The 24,113-nt window shown below is 34.8% G+C and overlaps 1 protein-coding gene across 1 annotated transcript; it reads right to left on the bottom strand.

The window, feature by feature from the left end:
* Window positions 1–11,961: 11,961 nt before the first annotated feature.
* On the bottom strand, window positions 11,962–14,370 carry LOC123583004 (protein chibby homolog 2-like). The gene is given in 3 exon segments (XM_045450091.1): window positions 11,962–12,209; window positions 12,211–13,122; window positions 14,258–14,370. Coding segments are annotated over 2 exon segments (792 nt in total). The 5' UTR covers window positions 12,931–13,122; window positions 14,258–14,370; the 3' UTR covers window positions 11,962–12,137.
* Window positions 14,371–24,113: the final 9,743 nt, after the last annotated feature.

Below are 24,113 nucleotides of genomic sequence, written 5' to 3'. Positions count from 1 at the left end.
AGACCAGAGAAAGCCCAGAAACAAATCCATGAACATGTGATTGCTTCATATTTAATAAAAGGTAGGTAATATGTTCAACTATGAGAAAATCCTCATGTTTTTAGTCGATGGGATATGGAAATTTGATTGAGTATATGGACTTTTAAAAGTTGGATTACAGAGTTGGATTAAAAAATTGCTTTACATGGATCAAATGCCCAAATGTTAAAAGTAAAATTAAAGTTAATGACATAAAAAATAGAATATTTTTGTGACCAGAGGGTTAGGAAGATTATTTTCAAACAAACCCTTATAGTATAAACAATGTGCAAATAATTTTTACTTTGGTTAAGTAAAAGTGAAAGATCTTTATTTAAATAACTTCATTATAGGCAAAGTTAACTGCTGTATAACAGACTGGTGATGATATATGCAATGTGAAATGCACGCAAATGATTAGTGTCTATATTATGAAGGAAATAATTTAGCTCAACACCAAAGGAAATATTTGCAAAAATGTGCTGAAGACATGCATAAAAAATAATAGTTAATGTATAGCAATTATTGTGTACTAGACCCTGTGCTAAGCATTATATACATATTAATTTATTTAACATTCACAGAGTTATGGTTATCCTCATTACCATATGAGGATATGAGATGAATAAACTGAGGCATAGGAAGGTAAATAATATATATCCAAGTTTATATTTGTCTATGTAAGTGATGGAGGCATGATTTGCCCTCAAGTTGTCTTGGTCCAAGATTTGTGTTCTTTATGGGTTTGTTACATTTCCTTTGAGGAAATACCCACATAGCTGATATATTCACAGTCAGCTTAACCAGTAAATGTGGAAATACAGATTAAAACAAAAATTGCATATCCTCTTGCAAGGAGCAGATTGGCAAAACATGTAAAGGCAGTACACTGAAATGTAAGAATGTGGGGAAATTGGAAACTTTAAGCATTGTTGATGGGAATATAAACTTGTTCAAGGCATTCTGGAGATATTTAGTAACATCTGGTAAAAACATATATGCAAATACCCCACATCTAACAATTACTATCACAGCAGAGTAAATATTCCCCAAAATCTTTCTGACAAGTCTACAGGGACTTGTAGATTAATAAAGATAGTCATCACAATGTCGTAGTTTTGGGTAGCGAGATATAGGCAGATTACAAGTCCATTACTGGAGAGGTGGATTTATATTGTGAGATCTATCTATTTGGTGATATGATAAATGAATATATTGAATAGAATGAATTCTATTTTATTGTATAAGAACTTGATGTATCCAAAAAAAACTAATGATGAATGGAAAAAGAATATAATATAGTTTATAGGACAATACTGTTTACAAGAATGAAAACACAGATTTCAAAACAAATCTATATAATCTTTAAAAGACATTTTAAAAGACCTAATTAGCATAATTTAGTTGTGTGCGTTAAATACATTAGAGAAGGTGCCATGGATGTGCCTGGCAGGGGGTAGAGGATGGGAATTCACGTTATGTGAAAAATACAATTAAAATAAGAACAGTGACAATTCAAGAAATTTTAACTTATAAACTTCAACTTTTTCTGTGTTTAGAGCATTCATATTTATATTTAGTTAATTGAAAATAAAATATTGCACACAGTTAATATAAAATATCCTCAAGTCTATTATGTGCTATAAATCAAAGATTCAGTATTTTTAAATAAGCTTTTATAATCATATTAAAATCAATAACAAATGTTCTGGCAACAACTTAAAATTTACATGTATTTTACAGCCTTATCCTTTAACATACCTCAACTTAATAGTTTTCAACCTAAGTCTGTTAAAGCACTGTCCTTCCTCTAATAAGCATGCTCATGAAACATACACTTATTTTAATAGGAGTCTAATATATGTTAATTTGATTAACAATCAAGAAAAAATGTTTTAAAGAAAACAAATTTAAATAAGGAGCTTTTTCAAATGTAAAGATAAAAATATTTTTATAATATATCTAAAGTTTTGACATTTTAATATAAGGCACTTTGAAGATGAGATATTAAAATATCTATAGTCTTAATACAATTGATTTTTTAACTCATTTTTTTAATACCGACTGAATGTAAACAGAATGAGAGTGTTTAATCCCTAATATTGCCTCTTGAGAGTTTTCCTTGATTTTAGATATGATGTGAATACTGGATGACTCATTCAATATGATTCAGTGCCCTTGAGGAAGGTTGAATAGAATAGCTCAAATAAGGAAGATGAATTCCCTATAGCATCTCAGAATGTAGCATTTTTAAAAGCTAGAAATATTTTTCCACACAATTAGCACAAAATCACATTGTCAGGGATTTGCCTTCAGGTCATTAGCTAATATGTTCACTAACAACGTGCACAAAGTAGATTGAAAAAAAAAAAAAAAAAGATTTTTCTCTCCGAGTCAGAACTGTGACTGATTTGGAATTAAACCGTGCTTACTGGAATTCTATCAATAGACTTCTACTTTCAGTATCTCTGTTGTAACCCTGCAATGACATTCAAAAATGTACTCATTCATTTCTTCAATATCTAAATATGCTTTAACAAAATTTAGTTAATTCTTTCAAATTTATCCTTCTGTTACTGGGAAAGAAATGTGTCATTTATCATATAATGGAAAACAATATGTGTCCTGTCTTTGTAAAGCTTTAATGTGTGTTATGTTGTGGTATTTATACTGCTTACAGAAGGATCATATTAATTAATAATATTATGACAAAGACTAAAACATGAGTCTTTAATGTTTATTAAACATGAGTCTTTATTGTTGAGAGAGAGAGAGAGAGAGAGAGAGACAGCATGAGTGGGGGAGGGGCAGAGAGAGAGAGGGAGACACAGAATCCAAAGCAGGCTCCAGGCTCTGAGCTGTCAGGACAGAGCCTGAAGTGGGGCTCAAACTCATGAACCACAAAATCATGACCTGAGCCAAAGTCAGACACTGAACCAACTGAGCCACCCATTCACCCCTAAAACATGAATCTTTATGAAGAAAATGGTCTACAATTCATGATAAATTTTTAAAAAATGTCCCCATTATCATGAAATTTCAACAAACCAAAACTCTAGGGATGATTTTATGAGTGCTAATATGTAAATTCACTCATCCTGGGTAGGATGAAAAATTCTCTAAAGTTAAGCCATAAAAGGCTTATCAACAGTCCTTGGATTAACGTGATCTGTCACTATAGGTAGGACATGAAACAATTTGGAAAACATCCTTATAGGGGCATAATCCCATGTTGCAGAATGGCAACTCAGTTCTTATTTATGTCAAGGGATAGAGCCTGAGATTTTTACATATTCCAAAACTAGAATATAATATCTTCCCAGCTCATAGGGTTTTATGAGAATTAAAAATAACTCATTTATCAGGAAGAAAAAAGGGATGTAGAGATGTGATTGTAAAGGATCTGTAAGACTCACTCATCAGCAAAGTAATTCACTTCCATATGGCTTTGGCATATATTTAAGAGTATGCCTCGGGGCGCCTGGGTGGCGCAGTCGGTTGAGCGTCCGACTTCAGCCAGGTCACGATCTCGCGGTCCGTGAGTTCGAGCTCCGCGTCGGGCTCTGGGTTGATGGCTCAGAGCCTGGAGCCTGTTTCCGATTCTGTGTCTCCCTCTCTCTCTGACCCTCCCCTGTTCATGCTCTGTCTCTCTCTGTCCCAAAAATAAAAAAAAATAAACATTGGAAAAAAAAATTAAAAAAAAAAAAGAGTATGCCTCAACAAGATTGCAGTTTAAATCCTCTGGGTAGTTAAAAAGCATTACAGGTCAAAGCTTATTCAGAAACATTCTTCACAGTACTACTGTATGCTGGGGATGTTTTACAGATATTCTGAGTATATAGGGAACTTGAATCCCCACTTTGCTCTCTCCTTGATATATTCACACAGACCACCCACACTACTACTACAGTCATCTGAGACAGCAAGAAATAATGGCAACAGGCTGTGAGTGAGTTTCTATTTCCCAGAATTGAGCTAGAGCAACCAATCCCCTGCCAACCTGGACTTTTCTCCTCTGATAGTGCTGTTACCCATCTTGATATGTCAAGAGAGACGCATGAGAGGTTTAAGCCATCAAAAACAGCTAAAAAAGGGAAGTCAGCATCTCAGCTTTCTCTACAGAATGGAATGTGATGGTTGAGAAAATCTGTTTTGACCAGAAAAGCTTATCTTAACTTAGAGACACTGGTAAGATTAGATACAATATCCAAGGGGTATATATACCAAGCTCAGAAAGGCATAGTTTGTCAGGAATGGAAATCTGTTGATTTCCTTTTGTTTTCCTTCTTCATTCCATCCAGACTGTATTCCTCCTCCAAAGATCTTTGTCTTTTTCATATTACTATTTACAGCTTTTTTAAAGAGATAAATAATATGAGATGTATACTGCAACTGTTTTTCTGAATCTTTGTTCATCCATTTTGATAATAGTAAATTTTGACATGGAGAATTTTGTTTTTTATTTTAACAAATACATAAATCTTTTTTGTATAGATTCTAGATTGTCTCTTTTTTGTGATGATAGTTTTATTTGTTATATTATGATATGATATATCTTGAATAATATCTATATTTTATGTATGGTGTTATGGGCTGAAGTATATTCTTCTAAAATTTGTATGTTGAGTTCCTAACCCCTAGTACTTTAGAATGTGACTACATTTGGAGATAGGGACTTGAATGAGGTAATTAAGATAAAATGAAGTCACATGGGCAGGTCCTAATCCAATATGTTTGATGTCCATATAAGAAGAATCCATTAAAACACAGGCACAGAAGGAAGACCATGTGTAGACACAGAAGATGACCATCTAGAAGCCAAGTAGAGCCTTCAGACTTCAATCCTGCCCACATTTTGATTTTAGACTTGTAGCCTCCAGCACTACAATCTGTGCTACCTCATTATGACAGCCCTAGCAAACGACTGTATGTGGGTACGGATATCAACGTATAGATATTTCATATACCCATACAAAAATACGTTGTGTTTTGATGGTAGTGATGGTGAGAAGTGGAGGATGTACCTAACTTCGCTTTATCAGACAGTAGTCTATTGTGAAAATCATCAAGTGGCTAATTCATCTTTTATTCAATGCATTAAATAACACTTATCACTAAATTCCTATATACCTGCATCAGATTTTGGACTCACTTTCTGCACTATAGAGGAAGCTATATGGAAGTTTGTCTCTGGAAAACCAAGTTTTCAGACAGGTCATCAATAAAGGGAACTTGCAAACACAGTGAATGTTGTTGGTTCTGATATCTGACATCTGTGGGATTTAACCTAGTTCCAAAGTTTACCTAGTGCTGTACTGACTACTTTGATTAAGATTGGTTCAGGAACTGTGGGACACATGACTCGATGCTGTTGTAACAGAAAGTGGCTGGTCATGAAGCCATCCAAGAAGATGGATTATCTCTGATTTACTAATAATTGGCTATCTCTACCAGAAAAATAAATGAAGCTGGGCTAGAATAACCCAGTTTTCTCAAATTATACTGGCCCCTTCATTCTATCATATGATTTCTGCTGAGTATGAAGATAACTCTCACAGATTATCTTTGTATGGATTTTCATAGATTGAATACAGATTAGAAGTATGATTTAGATGTACCTCTCTTTACTTCACTATAATTTAAAGTGCTTGCACTTTTCTTTTTTTTATTTTTTTTAAACTTTTTTTTTCAATGTTTATTTATTTTTGAGACAGAGAGAGACAGAGCATGAACAGGGGAGGGGCAGAGACAGAAGGAGACACAGAATCTGAAACAAGCTGCAGGCTCTGAGCGGTCAGCACAGAGCCCGACGCGGGGCTTGAACTCATGGACCGTGAGATCATGACCTGAGCCGAAGTCCCGAAGTCGGACGCTTAACCGACCAAGCCACCCAGGCGCCCCTGCACTTTTCTTGTCATATGTAACTCATTAGTGATACATGTCATCTTGTTTTCAGTTTAAATTAATTCACAACATTCTGAAATTTTATCATTTACTAGTAGTTATGATTAATTATTTCATATAAATTGAAGGGTTTATTAGTATTTTAAACAATATTATCACTGCAGTTTTAAGTTAACCATGCTACTTTCCTAATGATCTGATTAAATGTATTTAAAGCAATGAGTATTTAAGCAAATTTATTATTATAAATGTATACAGCAATACTAAAATGTCATTGTTTAACTGAAAATGCCTTACACTTTTTAAATACTAGAATTTTCAAACAAATATCATAAAATAATGAGAAGGAAGACAAAAATTTCAATATATCAAATCCTTATTGTCTTTATTGATTTAATTTTATAAAAAGTTCAATATCAGTTTCTAAAATTAACAAGCATTTATTTGGAGTGTGGGTTGGTGATTTAGACTTGGCTCTTCTGGTTTCTTCTGTTTTATACTGAGCTCATGCACATGCCTTTGCTCAGATGGTTGTTGGCTTCCACTGGGATGACTGGTAGAAAATGAATCAAATCAATAAGTCCCCTACCTTAGAGCAAACTAGCCCAGGAATGCTCTGAGGGCAATGGTAGAGATAGTAGCATATAAGTAGAAATAGGCAAATGTTTTTTTGAGGTTCCACTTGTGCCATTTGGTTACATCCCCTTGACCAAAGCAAATCAGGTGGTTTAGCTTAGATTCAATGTGGGAAAACAATTGGGGTGTGAACATAAGGAGTGATGACATAATAAAACTGTTTTTGCAAACTATCACACTTGGGAAATTGAATCCCTAGTATTTATAGAAAAGATTTTTACAGGTCATTTTGGTCTCATTTGTTAAGGCATTATGTGTTGTAGTGAAATTTTACTTCTAATTTTATATTCTAATGAGTTTAAATCAGAAAGGTGTTTAAAATTTTTATCAAAGATATTAAAATTTGCCACTATGCAGTGGTAATAGTGATAGTTTCTATAAACTGAATGTTGCTAGCTATTTTTAGGAGATATAAAATACATATATAAAACATGTAATTTTACTGCCTCAAAGATAGATCCAGAGTCTTTAGAATTTAAAATAAAGGTTGGAGCAAAATCTTGGATAATATCAAATATTCTACTTTAATATTGTTGAGTAAACTTATATTTTTAATTTTTTTCAGAAATATGAATATCAAAAATATGTGAATCATGATTGTTTTATTTTGTTTTTATTTAGTAAAATAAATAGCCATAAATATGTTCTCCTTTGTTGATCTAATTGTCGGTCTTTTTCACTTTTCACTGTGAATTTATCACAACCCCTTCAGTGCAAAATCTGTAATTTCAGATAGCTCTAATATTTTCCTAGCATCCTTAAACTATACAATGATTTCCTATGGAGACCCATAGGGAGCCATTTTCTTGGGATTGCAGTCTGGTCTATTACAGTCCCTGAACATAAGGTATAGTACCCTGAACATAACATAGCTAGTGATCTATTCTCAATTCCTTCTCAGATCTGTGCAGCTTTCCAGTTACTTTATGCTCTTTATTCCCATTATAAAATTATCTACTAATTATATTTTTAAGAACAGTAAAATGTTAGTATATGATTCTTTAATTTTTTTTTTTTATGTTTATTTATTTTTGAGAAAGAGAGACAGAGCACGAGCAGGGAAGGGGCAGAGAGAGAGGGCGACACCGAATCCAAAGCACACTCCAGACTCTGAGCTGTCAGCATAGATACCGATGTGGGGCTTGAACCACCACGAACAGTGAGATCATGACCTGAGGTGAAGTCAGATGTTTAACCGACCTAGCCACCCAGGAGCCCCTATTAGTACATGATTCTTAAGTGGTTATGTAAATATTAAAATATATGCATTGATAAAAATAAAATAATGATAATGGTGTTTTAGAGGAAAACGATTTGCTTCATTGTTTCAATTATCCATTTATTTTTCCTGTTTACAATATGAATCATGGTCAGCAAATTATAGATCATTAATGTCATCAGCATAAATAACTGATGCTACCAATATCTGAAATTAATTGGACAGTATTCTTTATTAATTTATTTTTAAAGCTTATTTATTTTGAGAGAGAGACAGGGAGAGTGAGCAGGGGAAGGACAGAGAGAGAGAGAGAGAGAGAGAGAGAGAATCCCAAGCAGGCTCTGCTCTCTTAGCACAGAGAACAATGCAGGGTTCACCAATGACCTTTGACATCATGACCTGAGCTGAAATCAAGAGTCGGTCACTCAACCAACTGAGCCATCCAAGCACCCCTCTATTTAAAATAGACAAATTCAAGGATTATAAAATATATAGATTTCATTGTTTTCTTTAATCAATTTTCAAGTACTTTGACTTTGGGTTGGTAAATGTTTAACTAGCTTTACCACCCTCCCAAAAAATAAATGAATAAAAAATAAAGCATTGATTTGGAGGATGCAGAGTTGAAGATACCAATGTAACATCATGAATGCCGAGTTGGAAAAGATGTGTACAGTCCTCTCTTTGAGCCAATATGGAGAGTCTCTGTGAGCACATTTCAGTACCCCTCAGTCTTTGAATATCTTGTCTCACTGTTTTCAAATAATATAGCAATAGCTTTTGCTTATTCTTTTTTTCATTAAAAATTTTTAATTTTGGGGCGCCTGGGTGGCTCAGTCGGTTAAGTGTCCGACTTCAGCCCGGGTCACGATCTCGCGGTCCGTGAGTTCGAGCCCCGCATCGGGCTCTGGGCTGATGGCTAAGAGCCTGGAGCCTGCTTCCGATTCTGTCTCCCTCTCTCTCTGCCCCTCCCCCGTTCATGCTCTGTCTCTCTCTGTCTCAAAAATAAATAAACGTTAAAAAAATTTTTTTTAATTTTTAATTTTTATTTATTTATTTTGAGAGAGAAAGAGAGAGAGGGGGGAGGGGAAGGGCAGAGAGAGAGAGAGAAGAGAGAAGAGAGAGAGAGAGAGAGAGAGAGAGAGAGGAGAGAGAGAGAGAGAGAAAGAATCCCAAGCAGGCACTGTGCTATCAGCCTGGAAGATTTGGCTTATTCTTGTAGATCTTCTGGCAATGAAAAGACCTCCAGGGACTGATAAAATTATTTATGTGAACTAGGGATAGGAATTACAGTGAACTGGAGATTAGTATTCCCTACAGGCAATTATTACTCTACACTAGGCAGAGAATTAGGTTAGAGTCAGGGTACTTGCTAATCATAAAGGTGTTGAGATATAACATTGGGGATGGAGACTGAGGTGATATGGAGGCAATGGTTTTTGGAAACAAGATCCAAGATGCTGAGTAGAACATTTCTGGACTGATCCTCTGTGTGCAGTTTGAAGCCATACAGAAGAGGTAAAAGCAGGAGGGGTGAAGAGAAATATTGTGAGCCAGGTTCTAAAGGTTTTAATGTCTGAATGAGCAAACAGGAAGTCTGAATATGAAATATCACATAAGATCGAAGTGGTATCTCATATGTGCTTCATTGAAACAAAGTCTTTTGTAGGAGGAAACAGGATAAAATTTTTACAAATGGGGAAATGAGGAAGCCTACACTAGTTCCATCTTTGCTGGTGCCTAAACGCCTTCACCTTCAAGGCATACTAAGAGAACAGTAACACTGAAGTCTGTCTAGGTTAAGAGGACCAAAGGAACATTCAGAAAAAGGGCAAGATATGAGATATTTGTTAAAATGTTTAGGAAGGGGAGGAATAATGTTGAATTGGGATATATTACAGGTCATATAGGGCATCATGAATTATAAATCAAAGTGAAGATGGATGGACCTCAGAGCCTGGAACTCGTGGCCTTAAATATATGGAGATTAGTATATATGGGTTTAGAGTGAAGGTGCCGTGGGAAAGCTAAGGAATCCATCATCTCTAAGAAGATATTTGGAGCATCAATGCCACTGTTCTGTCCTGCAGTTAATGACTGCTGATCTGGAGGAGGGACAATCCCATTGGGAACATTAGGTATTCAGGTGACCATACTTTTTGGAAACTACGAGGAAAAATCTAGAAATGAACAACAAAGAAACAAAGTTCATATACACTAAAGTTCCTGCATTGTGAGCATCAAATGCCCCCATTTTTCATCCACAAATATTTTCTCCTTTCACCACACAATTTCCATGAAATTTATATCTAACAATAAATATGAAAACTTTTTAATGTACATATAATTGTATCCCACTTATATGGGAAAATACATTTTTCAATATAGTATTTCATAAATATGGTAACTGGACATTTTAGTAGAAACTTTTGATTTGTCTGCAATGTTGATATCAATATAAATTGTTTTAATCCATTCTCTACTTACGTAATTTTTGTCTTATAGAGTGGGCTACAAACATTAACCAAGATTTCTTTGTAATAGTGCCAGTTTTCAGGTTAGCATTTAAATTTAAGAGGAGAGATTGAAATCTGATCCAAATGTACTAAGCCTTACAGTTTAACCTGAGTTGCTACTAATTTAAATATTATATAATAATGGCAACGTTCTCACTAAGAGAAGTCATTGATAACTACACCCACTCCATAGACACTGCTCTCCTGACCTCATCACCAAAGTATAAAATAGTTTATTTGTCCTAAATTCTACAGCAGGGAATTTGCAGAGCAAGGACTCTTTTCTGAACAAAAAAATATCAAAATTAATGTGTAGGCATTAGAGTCACATATTCATAGAACATTAATTTGGCCATTCTCCTGCCTACAGGCTTCTTCCACATCTTTTGAGGTAGAAACAATGCTGAATTTGTGTTTCTTCCCTGTCCCGATTGGACTGCAGATCAGTCAAGCATACATCTACATTCTTTGCTTTTTAATCTTCTCCAAGGCTGATTATTTTATTTAAATAGTGGCTATAAGTTCCTAGAAACAGTGGTCTGAAAACTGTTTCCAGGCAGATAGACTTTAAAAAAAAAAATGTTTATTATTTTGAGAGACAGAGAGAGACAGAGAGTGCTGTCAGCACAGAGCCTGAGGCCAGATAGACTTTCTTAAGGAATAAAGTAATAATGTTTTCTTCTTTTATACTCAGTGGAATTGTTAAACTCAGGAGACAAGTCTTTTTTCACTTTTTATACTTAAATGTAAGTGTATTGCTTAATAGAGTGCTAATTATAGATATTCAACAAATGTATGTTGGGCTTTTGCAGATGTGGCAGCAAATAAAGTATTATCTTCCTATAGTTTTCTTACTCTTCCATTCCCCAATACCAGAAAAGAATCAGAATGAGATATAACTTCAGTTATATTCAATAAAACCCATTAAACATTTACCCTGATTATTAAGTGCTCAAAATTTGCAATGATGAAAAGCAAGGTATGGCACCAACCCTCTACATGGTTTGTAATCTAATGTTCTGCCATTACATATGTAACTTTAATCCATGAGTTCATGTGACTCAGTTGTTTGTTTGTTTTGAAGAGCATTCAGTTAGATCAATTATCAACATTAACACTTCTGAAAACTCCATTTCTTTCTCCCCCAACTTGTATTATGAACTCTACACGTTTACATTCCAAATTCCAAAACGCTTGTTGTAAGTTTGGACTCTATTCTCTCCTTCTTTTCTTTCTTTAATACATTGATTAGATGGAGAACAGCCTCCCTCCCCGAAAGCAAAAGGAGAAAGACAATAGCTGAAAGGAGAAATAAAGAGAAAGTGGGGGAGGGCAGTGAACACTCAATTCTTGTACTATCACCTATTTTTAAAATTCTTGTTATTTGATTAGCTCCCCAACTAGATTACTGAAATAAGCATAAAGAGGCAGGATATTCTTCTACAATACATATGAATGAAGTATGCAAAACTTTATATTTCATATATTCATAATTCTAAGAATGAGTTTTGAGACAAATATTTCCCATTCTGTTAATTTCTTATAATATTCATCCAATGTTTTTGAACTTAAAGGGAAAACCCTTTGCCCATTCAGTGTCACGTTTTGAACAATACATCTTTGCACTGTAGAAAAATATATACCTCTAATAGTAATGTAAAATGTAAGTAAACCTAAAAGAATCATTTCCTTTATTTTTTTAAATTCTCAGAACTTTATTTAGTTTCCAGGACCAGATACCAAGTACTGTAAATTTCCAGATTTGACTTCAATCCTAACAATAGTATTTCACCTTCAAAAGTTTTATTTTTACTGGAATGTCAATGGTCTTCATGGTTTGTTGGTTACATCTTCAAGTCACAATTCTCCTGCTTTGTTTTATTGTGCATTTTCCCCATAAGTGTGTTTCTTATCTTCTCCCAGAAGAATCTTATTCCACTCCTCAAGGACCTTTGCCTCTTCCCGAAGGGCTTTTTCCTCCTCTTGAAGTGCACTGTTTTCTTCTCTAAGAGCCTTGTTCTCCTCACGAAGGGCCTGCTCCTCCTTCCACAGAGCCCGTTCTTCCATCTCTAGTGCTATTCCTTCTTTCATCGAGTCTTGTTCCTCCATCTTGAGTGCTCTCTCCTGGTGTTTCAGGGCCTTGATCTCCTCATGGAGAGACTGTATTTCTTCCTGAAGAGCTTTCGCCTCATTCTGGAAGGCTTTCTCCTGTTCTCTGAGAGCCTTGATCTGAGCCTCCAGGGCTCGATTCTGTTGCCAATGACACTTTCTTTCTGTGTTCAAAGAATTGATTTTTTTCTCTGGTGGTCTTTGGCTCTCCAAAATCACATTTTTAAACTTCCATAGAGCCTGGTTTTGCTCTCTCAGGGATTGATTCACCTCCCAGATCAAATGATTGTCCATTCGGAAGGCTTTGTTTTCTTGATGAAGAGCTTTATTTTCTCTCCAAAGGGACTTATTTTCTTTTCTAAGAGCCTTGTTCTCATCCCTGGATGCCTTGTTGTCTCTCTGAAGATTTTTTTCCACCTCATGAGGCTCATGTTTGAGTTTATTTTGATCTTGAGTGCAAGAGAAAAAAGAGGAAAACAGTCGCAATATCTTACCTCTATTTATCCATTTTGATTGAGAGACAACCATTGTTTCTTAGTGTTTTATCTGAGCAAAAATATATACACTCCAAGTGTTCTGGGTTCAGCCAAAGGTGGACTAGTGATATTTCCAACAAAAGCTGTTCTAAATTTGTTGAGAATTTGTTCATATGGAATTGGCTGTTGTGTTGACTTATACAAGTAATATAGCAGGGATCCAAACAAGGCTCAGTCAGGCCGACTGCAGGAGAAGAACAGGCAAATATGAAGACAATTCAGTAACTTAACTATTAGGTCGATGTAACAAAGTTTAAATCTCAACACATTTAAATTACCAATTAATAATTCTAGGTTACATATTGAATATTGATCAAGGTTAAATCATTGAATTGTTTTGTATTAAATTAAGCTCTGAGTTAAACTGCTTTTACTAAACTATTAATCTTCCTCTAATCTATTCATTATTGATATTGTAGAAAAATACCATGTGTTTATAAAAACATTTTTGGCTTTGTAAGAACTAGAAAACATTTTCAAATATGTTGTTATACACTATAATTTTACCATATTTACTTAGATATTTAGTAGTGTTATCAAATATTTAAACAGACATTCATACTTACATTTCTGTGGTCTCTGAATTTCCAGCAAGCCTGATTTGTTTTAGTACTAGAAAGCAACTAGGCAACATTTTATGTCATCCATAGTGATGTCATATTGTGTTGACATTAATAATATAATGGGTGCTATATTTAGTGTTTGGCTGTTTTTTGTTTTTTGGTTTTTTTATAGGCATTTTAGGAAAAATGTAAATTAAAATGTAAGGTTTTATTTAATGTTTTTCTGTATTAATAATTGAACATGTATTTCGTCCTTGCTTTGATGTAAAGTATTAGAATTAGTTTCAAACACCGAGTTTTGTTATTAAGAAGGTAACTTTTTTTATCCTAGAATTGACAAATGTTAGGAAACACTATACAATCAAAGGTGCAAGTATTTTAAATGATTTTAAGATCACTGCTGAATACTTAGTATTAAATAAATTTGTACGTCATACCAAAGAAATAGCACTAGCAACATTTTAATTCTAGTAATCTTATCTAAGTTTTATGTGACCCAAAATATGTTCACTGCTAGAATATAAAGCAAAAGAGTATATTTTTCAAAATGTAAACTTTTAATGAGATATTAAAATATGTGTATTTATGTACGTCATATTTTAACTATTTATACATATTAATGTATACTTGGTTTAAGGTATAAACTTGAAAATTGAATACAAACATGTAAACCTAAACCACTCACATCTGATTAAGATCTGTCAATTTATTAAATGTACCAGATTTCTTACCTAAGCTACCTAAGTAGCTTCTTACCTTTTATCTGTTTAACAAGTTTGAAAAAAAGGCATTTTTTCTAATACATTCATAACTCTGTATTTAACAAAAATAGTAAAACATAATTTTATGGAATGCAATATAAAATTAAGAAAATCCATGTGAAAGTTTTCAATTTCTTTGTTTTTAACTTGATGAGAATGAAATATCCATTTGATCATCTCTAACGATAATTGAATTGTGAAAGTAGTTTATGTGATTATGCACCAGCTTCTTTTTTATATTAGTGTTTCTGCTCTTTTGCTTTTGCTACCATGGTAGCTAAAGATTCAGAAAGAGTTCCAAAAGACAAAGAACTCTGGACATTCTATATTGGAATGAATAAGTTTTGAAGTTTAAGGGCAAACTAGGAAGGAAGAAAAAAAATCTCTGCAGCCCTTATCTATTGAATAAATTGAATTCATAATTTAAAACTTTTTTCAAATTAACTACAGACCCAGATGGTTTCATTAGTGAATTCTTCCAAATGTTTAAGAAAGAAATACTATTAATATATCCATGAATTTTCAAATGACAGGAAAAAATGCACAACTTTTTGTTTTGAGACCACATTACCTTACATAAAAATCTCACAAGAGTATTACAAGAAAGAAAAACTATGGCCTAAAGTATCTGATGAACACAGTTGAAAAATCCTAAACAAAAGATAAGCACACTAAGTGCAATGATACATAAGATAAAGTATATGTTATCACCAAAATGGGTTTAATTCATGAAGGTGAGATTGAGTTAATACTGGGAGTCAATTAGTGTAATTCACTACATTAACAGAACAAGGGAAAAAAACTTCCAGCTTGTGCCAAGATGAGGAAAGTAATGTCAGGAGATTCAGAAAAAAAGCATTTGATAAAGCAAAAACCAATACAGTTTCATGATTAAAAACCAAAACCAACCAACGATTATCACTATCAACTTAACGTAGCAGGAGTATAAAAAACCTTATTTAATTCAATTATGAATCTAAAACAAAACAAAACAAGGCAAACACACAAAAACCTGCAGAGGCATACCTGATGATGAAATACTAATAGATCACAAATATATAAGGATGCCCATTGTCACCGCTTGGGTTTTTCATTGTTCTAGAGTTCCTTATTGCTGCAAGATAAGAAATAAAGTATGTAGGACTGGAGGAAAAAAAAAAGGCTCTCACTCTTTGCAAATAATATTGCAAACATTTATAATAAAATAGCTAAACTATTAAAATTAAATATGACTTAGCAAACCAACTGGATATAAGGTCAATCTAAAAATTTGTGTTATTTACATATATTTAGCCAAGAAACAATTTGGAAAATGAATTTTGTAATTATATATCATTTGCATTGGCAAGAAAAATAATACTCCTAGAAATAAGTCTATGCAAGACCTCTAAATAGAAAAGTATAAAAATTATTGAGAGAAATTATAGAGATACAAATAAAAGGAAGAATAAACCACGTTTATGATTGGAAGATTCAATATTGGAAAGATGTTAAGTTTTCTCAAATTGATTTATATGTTCAACGGATTCCCTAGGAAAATAATCTCAGAGTTTGTATAGGTGTGTATATAAATTGAAAACTAAACTAAAGGGCAACCTGTTGAATGGCAGAAGATATTTACCAATGACCCCTGATAAAGGGTTAATATCCAAAATATATCAAGAACTGATATAACTCAATACCCCCAAAACAAATAATCCAATTAAAAAATGGGCAGGAGCGCCTGGGTGGCTCAGTCAGCTAAGCATCCGACTCTTGACTCTTGGTTTTGGCTCAGGTCATGATCTCATGGTTTCGTGAGTTTGAGCTGTGTGTTGGGCTCTGCCCTAAAAGTGCGGAGCTTGCTTGGTATTCTCTGTCTCTCCCTCTCTCTGCCTCTCCCCCACTTGTGCTGTCTCTCTCTTATATGCATAAATAAGTAAAAAATGAGCAGAAGTCATGAACAGACATTTCTCCAAAGAAGGCAGACAGATGGACAGCGGACACATGAAAAGATACTCAGCAGCACTCATAATCAGACAAGTGCAAATCAAAACACAATGAGATATCACCTCACACCTGTCAGAATGGCTAAAATAAAAAACACCAGAAACAATCAGTGTTGGCGAGGATATGGAGAAAAGGGAACCCATATGCACTGTTGGTAGGAATGCAAGCTGGTGTAGCCATTATAGAAAACAGTATGGAGGCTCCTCAAAAAAAAATAAAAAATAGGACTACGCTATGGTCCAGATACTGCACCACTCAGTATTTACCTCCAAAGTACAAAAACACTAATTCAAAGGGATACATGTACCCCTATGTTTATTGCAATATTATTTACAATAGCCAAACTGTAGAAACAGGCCAAGAGTCACATTCATAGATGAATGGATATATCTTCGCATAAATCAAATTTCAAGGTTGTCTTGCTTTGGTATGATTTAAACAAATAGGAGAAAGAGTGGCAAAGAAAATGACCCCTTAGCTGTTTATTAGTTAGTAAAAGAAGATATAGACTCATTTAATGGAAAACAAATATCACATTTAATAACATTTTAGAACATTTCCAAGCTTTCAAACTTTTTATAAACATCTGTTTATTAATTTTTAGATGAATTATCTGGTTTCAGACTTTTTATTAATTTTAACCTGTTGTTTAGTGTCATGTTTTAAATAGTAGTGTAACAATGGCCATATAATTGCAGACTAATGGGTAAAACAGGATATAGTAAAGATTCAAAATCGTGTCCTCAGGAAACTTCCCACAGCTGCTGAGGAATCATCCAGCATCATTTTATAATTAATATGACTTATTTTCTGTGCTTTTTCAGTTGAAGACTTAGCACATGCTGGGGCGCCTGGGTGGCGCAGTCGGTTAAGCGTCCGACTTCAGCCAGGTCACGATCTCGCAGTCCGTGAGTTCGAGCCCCGCGTCGGGCTCTGGGCTGATGGCTCAGAGCCTGGAGCCTGTTTCCGATTCTGTGTCTCCCTCTCTCTCTGCCCCTCCCCCGTTCATGCACTGTCTCTCTCTGTCCCAAAAATAAATAAACGTTGAAAAAAAAAAAAAAGACTTAGCACATGTTGATTGCATAAGAATATTTACACTAGTGCAGTCTGGCCCTGGCCCTATCACTTTCCAGTTCTATGGCTTTGTAAATCATCTCTTGACAGTGAGTTGTCTCCACTCTAAAAATCAGCCTAAATTACTCTTATCTAAAGTAAACACAGGCCATCTGAAGATGACAGCCTTAAGAATGTTCAGGAACACAAGCCCAGAAGCACTTGACAAGATAAGGGTGAAGTCCTAAAATTTTAAATTGTTCTGCAATCTTAAATTGTGTGTTCCACAAGTGATTTGAGCTCCCAAGATTGGGAAACTGGCACAAGTAAAACAATGGACAAGCAGGAATGAAGTATGATAAACATGGCATCATTGGTGTTTTGAGGAACCATTCCCGGTTAGCTTTGTTAGGTCTGAATTGTGTCCCCTCCAAATTCCTATGTTGAAGTCCTAACCATCAGTACTTCAGAATGTGAATATATTTGGAGATAAGCCTGTAAAGAGGCAATTAAGTTAAAATGAGGTCATTGTGTGGGTCCTAATCCAGTATGACTGTGTCCTTATAAGAAAAGGAAATTTGGATATAAGACAGCACAGAAGGAAGGCCATCTGCAGACAAAGAGAAAAGACTACCTTCTCCAAGCCTCAGAAGAAATGAACCCTGACACCTTAATTTCAAACTTGTAGCCTCCAAGACTGTGAGAAGCTGCCCAGTCAGTGGTACTTGGTGATGGCATCCCTAGCAGACTAATAGAAGTGTCCTTTTCTTCTTAAGTTTTGAAAAAAAAATTGGAAGATATCAACCATCAACTGACTGGTGTTGGTCTTCCTATATTACCATTTTGCACAATCGTCTAAGTTCTATTACCCCTTTGAGTCTCTGGTTTCTGACACCCAGTTCTATATTCATTTGGTCTCTAGCTAGGAACCCAGTATTTACACTGCCTTGTAAGTGGGTGTTTTCAGTCATGCATCACAATGGTTGTTTCTTCTGGAAAAGTCTTCTTCTGGATACCTTCTTCTGTTGCCCTTATGGAACTGTTTACACTGAAGAAATCTGCCTCCTCAGGAGGTTTCTTTCTTATGTGAAGTTAACCAATTTAGAACCAACTAGAGTTGTTGTGGTTCCTTGCACTGGCTAGGAGACTCAGGCTAGGCCTCGTTCATGATATTTTTCTTCACTGGGACTATAAGAAAAAATTTGGGGCTGCTAATCTAGCCCTACCCATACAGGCTTTGCATTTATATTTTAAAGCCAGAACTTTGCTAGTGCTGTGAAACACACGTAAAATTTAGAGGGCATGTGATATAAAAGTAGCAAATATTCTGTAAATCAGATTTTAAAAGATCTTTACAGATGTAAGATTCTCTTGCTTCATCTATGCCTATTTAGGAAATGCTGCACTTGTGAAGTAAGTGATGAAAGCATGCATGCCGAAGCCACCTGAACGAACTACAGGTATGGTTGTTCGCTTGCAGGATCACAAGCAATCTGGCCTTTGCAGAGGGTAGCCACAAAGTCTCCATGCCTTTTGCTTGCTAAACCCCAACAACCACTCTTTACTTATCAGACCTCAATAATGGGGTTCTGCTAGCTGTTAAGCCCTGTGAGGTCTGTCTTGCAGAATACCACAGCGCCCAAAGTGGTCCCTTGTAAGCTTTCTCTGAGGTCCAAGCAACTTTGCCAAGCCTGTAGATGTCCAGCACTTATTCTGAAGTCTAGACATTTTTTCTTAAGGTGATGTCTTTGCTCAAGTCCCTGTAGTCACCAGAGACCTGGCTTGAACATCTTGCACAGGCCTCAGAAATATGAATGATTGAATGAATGAATGAATGAATAAATAAATAAATAAGCTCAACTGTAAAAATATCACCTGGATAAACATAAGTCTCTTCCAGGTTTAAAATACCTTGTCTACAAACTAAAATCCAAGGCCTAATGTCATATATCCTGTACACATGGGTAGCCTTAATCACTTTCTTAAATTTCTTTTTGTTTTATGTTTTAGGCTGTCTAAAGAGTATATCAAAGTTTAAGGTCTCTAAAATTAACTGCTCAAAACTGCAAATATGCCAGGGACTGATAGGACCTTGTAAAGCATAAACTTTTTAGGATCAATTAATAGTAGGTATTTCCTGTGCATAAGAAAAGTTATACAAAGTTGAGTTAATCACCCCTCTACCCAAGGCAGAATGAGTACAGTGGTGTTGAGGGGTCAGAAAGTATACTAATTGAGAACCTTCCAATGGAAATGAAAAGAAAATGCCCCTTCTTATCCCCAAGAAGTAACAAGAAAATAGAGAACCACCATTGTGGAAAACTTGATGGAAGGGCATGAAGGAACAGGTATGAGAGCCTCCAGCTCTGTAATAGAAGATTAAAGAGAAATAATGCAACCCTAAGAAGTTTAGAGTAATAATGAGAAAATCAAGAAACTTGGAAATAAGACTTAAAATTGCCGCACCAGGCAATGGCAGCCTTTCATTTTGTTGTATCTGTTTGTAAAGGTCAATATTGACTTTGATTGTGGAGATCAGTTAGGATATGTTCCAATTTAAATATCACTTTCAACCCTACAATTTCATTATTGCCTTTAAAAAAAAAATGATAATCAAAGCCAGTAACAACCAAAAACAACTGTTTAATTTTAACTTGCATCCAAAGTACTTTTCCTGAAGTTACGAAAACAAAATACAATCACCACAATGGTTTGTTTGAGTTAAGCGACTATCTAATTACTTTATAGAAAATTACCTTTCCTCCTTAAAACAGTGTGAGGCTGCCAAATCTACTCCTACATGAGGAGACTCATGCTATTTGGCTTCTGGGCTCCATCTGCGTTTGTCTGCATCTGCTTTTATCCTCCTCAAACTCTTCTCAAAAGGAGCGCAGAGAATCTGCAATTCATGTCAGGGCACCCAGCCAGATTAGAAGCTGCCAAATATCAACATCAGGTTTTGTGAGAAAAATTAAGTTACTTAAGCCTTCTCTCTAGCACAGCAATAATGTTGGATGAAAGGTTATGCACTTTGAATCTCTTATTTCTACCCTGCTGGGAAAGGATAATTTGGAAGTGAAAATGTGAGGTTATGATGTGATTTGGACATTTTATGGTGACCTAACCTTTTCAACTGCTATTCTTACTGTGTCTGATTATCATGTTAGTGAATTTTTTTCACTGTTTTTCTGCAGTTGTCACACTATAACATAGAAAGTAGAATGTGAATAACTTCACATATTAGATTTTTAAAGGGTTTTGTGGTTCTCTGCACATCTTTAATAATTCATTCTTTGGGCAGCAAAAGTGCTGATATGCATGCATTTTTACTCTGGTTATTTTCTTCCCAATAAATGATTTTGGACTGATTTATGGTAACAAAATTTAAAATTTGAGAATGAAAGCAGTAAGAAACCTCTAGGGCCAAATATTGAATGGAACATTTGATTAATATTTTAATATTAATTTTGCTCATCAGTAAATGGTAATAATAATAGCATATCCTCAGGTTTACTCTGAGTTTTAAACAAATTGATATATGTAAAAATTTAATAATATATGGTTGGTGATGAATGGAATTAGTTGCAATTATTTTATCAATGCATATTTTGAATTCTAAATGAAAACAAAATACTGTTAGTAACAACAGCAGAAATATTTTAAATGCTTATTATGAAGATAATAAGATGAATATTCTAAATTTGAATGTCTATTTATCTACCTATAAAATCTAAAAACAAAACATATCTATTACTTTCTCAAAGTCACTTGGTTATTATGAAAAGGCAGAGCTCCAGGATTTTGGGTACACATCTGTGACAGTTCTGTGCTATGAATTTCACTGATCAAATGGATTTCAGACTCTCAGAAATCTTAGGGGAACTTTTTCAGACTACACTGGGTGGAGTAGGATTTTTTTTCTGATTGACTACTAGATATAATTAGCTAGTATCTCCCAAAATACTTCATCATTGTATATTTGAGTACACACATGATTTTTAGATGTCCCAGAAAAGAGGACTGGTACAGTTTAAGATGCAATAAAACTAGAGGACCGGATGTACAGACATGCTATAAACCAAGTGGCTCAGTTGCTGAATCAAAGAAGAAGAAAAAAGGCTTTATTTTATTCATTAGTGTAAGCAATAAATTAATATCATAGGCAATAAGGGAGTTGATTGGTAACTTTATCATTCTGGATCTCCTGTGGGTCCTTAACTGTGCTTATGTGTGTGAATATGTGTGTATTTTTCTTTTCTTTACATACACTGAATAACAGTTTTCATATCTTATTTACTTTCTAAAGAAGTTTTTTTTTTTTTCCTAAATTTTGGTGGAGAGCTTCGCTATAGGAGACTTTCATCATCTATTCAGCTTTCTCTAAAAATATGAGTTAAGAGCTCTTTAAACTATTTCTAGCAAGTCAAATTATCAATATTAGTATATATCCTCATTTTATAAGCCATAGATCCGATCTTATAGAATAGGTGTTTCAAAGTCTCAATCAAAAGAGAGAAGAGACATGAAGATTTTGAGAAAGGGGTGCCTGGGTGGCTCAGTGGGTTAAGCGTCTGACTTCAGCTCAGGTCATGATCTTACAGTCTGTGAGTTGGAGCCCTGTGTAGGTCTCTGTGCTCACAGCTCAGAACCTGGAACCTGCTTTGCATTTTGTGTCTCTCTCTTTCTCTCTCCCTCTGTCTCTCAAAAAAATAAAAAAAGATTTTAAGATAAACTGTTGCAAACATTTCTCCATATATTTTCTAAATCGTTTCCATCCCACAAATTCTTATGATGCAAAAGGCAGAGAGACAGGTTCATTTTGCTACCTTGTTTAGGTCCACTAATATTCCATAAGGGGCAACTGCACCAATTAATTCTGCACTTTGTTTTTAAAAAAACAAGTTTTCGGGGCGCCTAGGTGGCTCAGTCAGTTAAGTGTCTGACTTCAACTCGGGTCACGATCTCGCGGTCCGTGAGTTCGAGCCCCGCGTCGGGCTCTGGGCTGATGGCTCAGAGCCTGGAGCCTGTTTCAGATTCTGTGTCTCCCTCTCTCTCTGCCCCTCCCCCATTCATGCTCTGTCTCTCTCTGTCTCAAAAAAAAAAAAAAAAAAAACAAGTTTTCGTATTTAATGTTAATGAATCTGTAGCCTAAAAGTGAGATGCAAAAAAGGACTGTTATTCTAAAGTAATTGATTAGAACAATTTAAATAATAAAGGAAATTAATAATGTAAATGTCCAGCTATTCTCTCCATTCAGCCTTGATGAGCTTCAGCAGAGAATAGGAAAAGTTGTGCATCTTTTTCTTTCCTTCATACCCCATGAGAATAATATTCACTAGCTCGATGAAACTGATGCATTTCTTTAAAATAAATATGCTGTAACATATGTGGAATAGAAAAGATTATATGAATCTAACCTATTTATAAAACAACATAGACACAAAAGGTTGAAAACATAGAGATATAATTTTAACGATAGAGGAATGGTTTATAACTCAGTAGTAATAGGAAAGTGACCTTTTATAGCATCTACCATAGCTTTAAGAGAATTTAGAGATCATTGAATCTGCCATTTTTACTTCAGATAAAGATGCTGATGTGGAAAAAAGACTAAGGTTCATGCCTAAGGCCATATAAGTGGTTAGCAACAGACTCTTCAACAGATTGAAGGTATTTGACATGGAGAACAGATTACCTTTCAGTATATTATAACTAACTTCAATTTATGTGATCAAAGTGTTTATTTCTTCCTAGTGAAAATTCTGCTGAGAGCTTTTATGATTTAAGGACATGTTTTTTTCTGATTCCTAATTTTAAGTGAGCTTAAAAAAGAAAATCCTTCTACGATTTGTTTAAGCAGTCCATGACTCCATTTCTCTATGTGATGTAGGGTTACAAAGTACTTGCTTATGTTTGTAAGACTCCTGTAAAAATCCTTAGCCATGATTTACACATTCTTGTATTTCTCTGAGGGAGGTAGAGAAGAAACAGAAGTAGTAATTTTGAGCAGACCTACACTGGAGAATGACAGCTACAGGAGATGAGGGAAAAGGAGAACGGAGGCAGTTTGTTTTTCCTTTATGATGTGAGAAAACCTACTTCTGTCAGGAACTCAAATTTACATAAGAAATATATATATATGTATTGAACTTAGATCTAAAGTATATAGAAGGGCGCCTGGTGGCTCAGTCGGTTAAGTTTCCGACTCTGGCTCAGGTCACGATCTCATGAGTTCGTGAGTTTGAGCCCCACGTCAGGCTCTGTGCTGACAGCTCAGAGCCTGGAGTCTGCTTCAGATTCTGTGTCTCCCTTTCTCTCTGCGTCTCCTCCCTGAACCCCTCCCACCCCCCATTCACGCTCCATCTCTCCTCTTTCTCTCTCAAAAACAAAAAACATTGAAGAAAGTACATATTCTTTTACTTTTTATTTGTTTATTTATTTTGTTTCTGATATTTATTTAAATTATAGTTACTTAACTTACAGTGCAATATTGGTTTCAGGTGTAGAATTCAGTGATCATCCCTTACAGGTAACACCCAGTGCTCATCACAAGTGCCCACCTTAGTAACCATCACCCACCTAGCCCATCCCCCACCCACCTCCCTCCATCAACACTCAGTTTGTTCTCTATCATTATAATTCTCTTAAGGTTTGTTTCCCTAGCTCTTTTTTTAATTTGTTCCCCCTTCCCATGTGTTCATCTATTTGTTTCTTAAATTACACATATGAGTGAAATTATATGGTATTTGTTTTTCTCTGACTTACTTCGCTTAGCATAATACACCACGTAGAATATTTTTTTTTTTAAT

This window comes from Leopardus geoffroyi, chromosome A1 (assembly GCF_018350155.1).
Source record: "Leopardus geoffroyi isolate Oge1 chromosome A1, O.geoffroyi_Oge1_pat1.0, whole genome shotgun sequence".
Taxonomy (NCBI): Eukaryota; Metazoa; Chordata; class Mammalia; order Carnivora; family Felidae; genus Leopardus; species Leopardus geoffroyi.
Note: the sequence above shows the minus strand (reverse complement) of the source record. Positions and strands in the feature narration are given on the sequence as shown.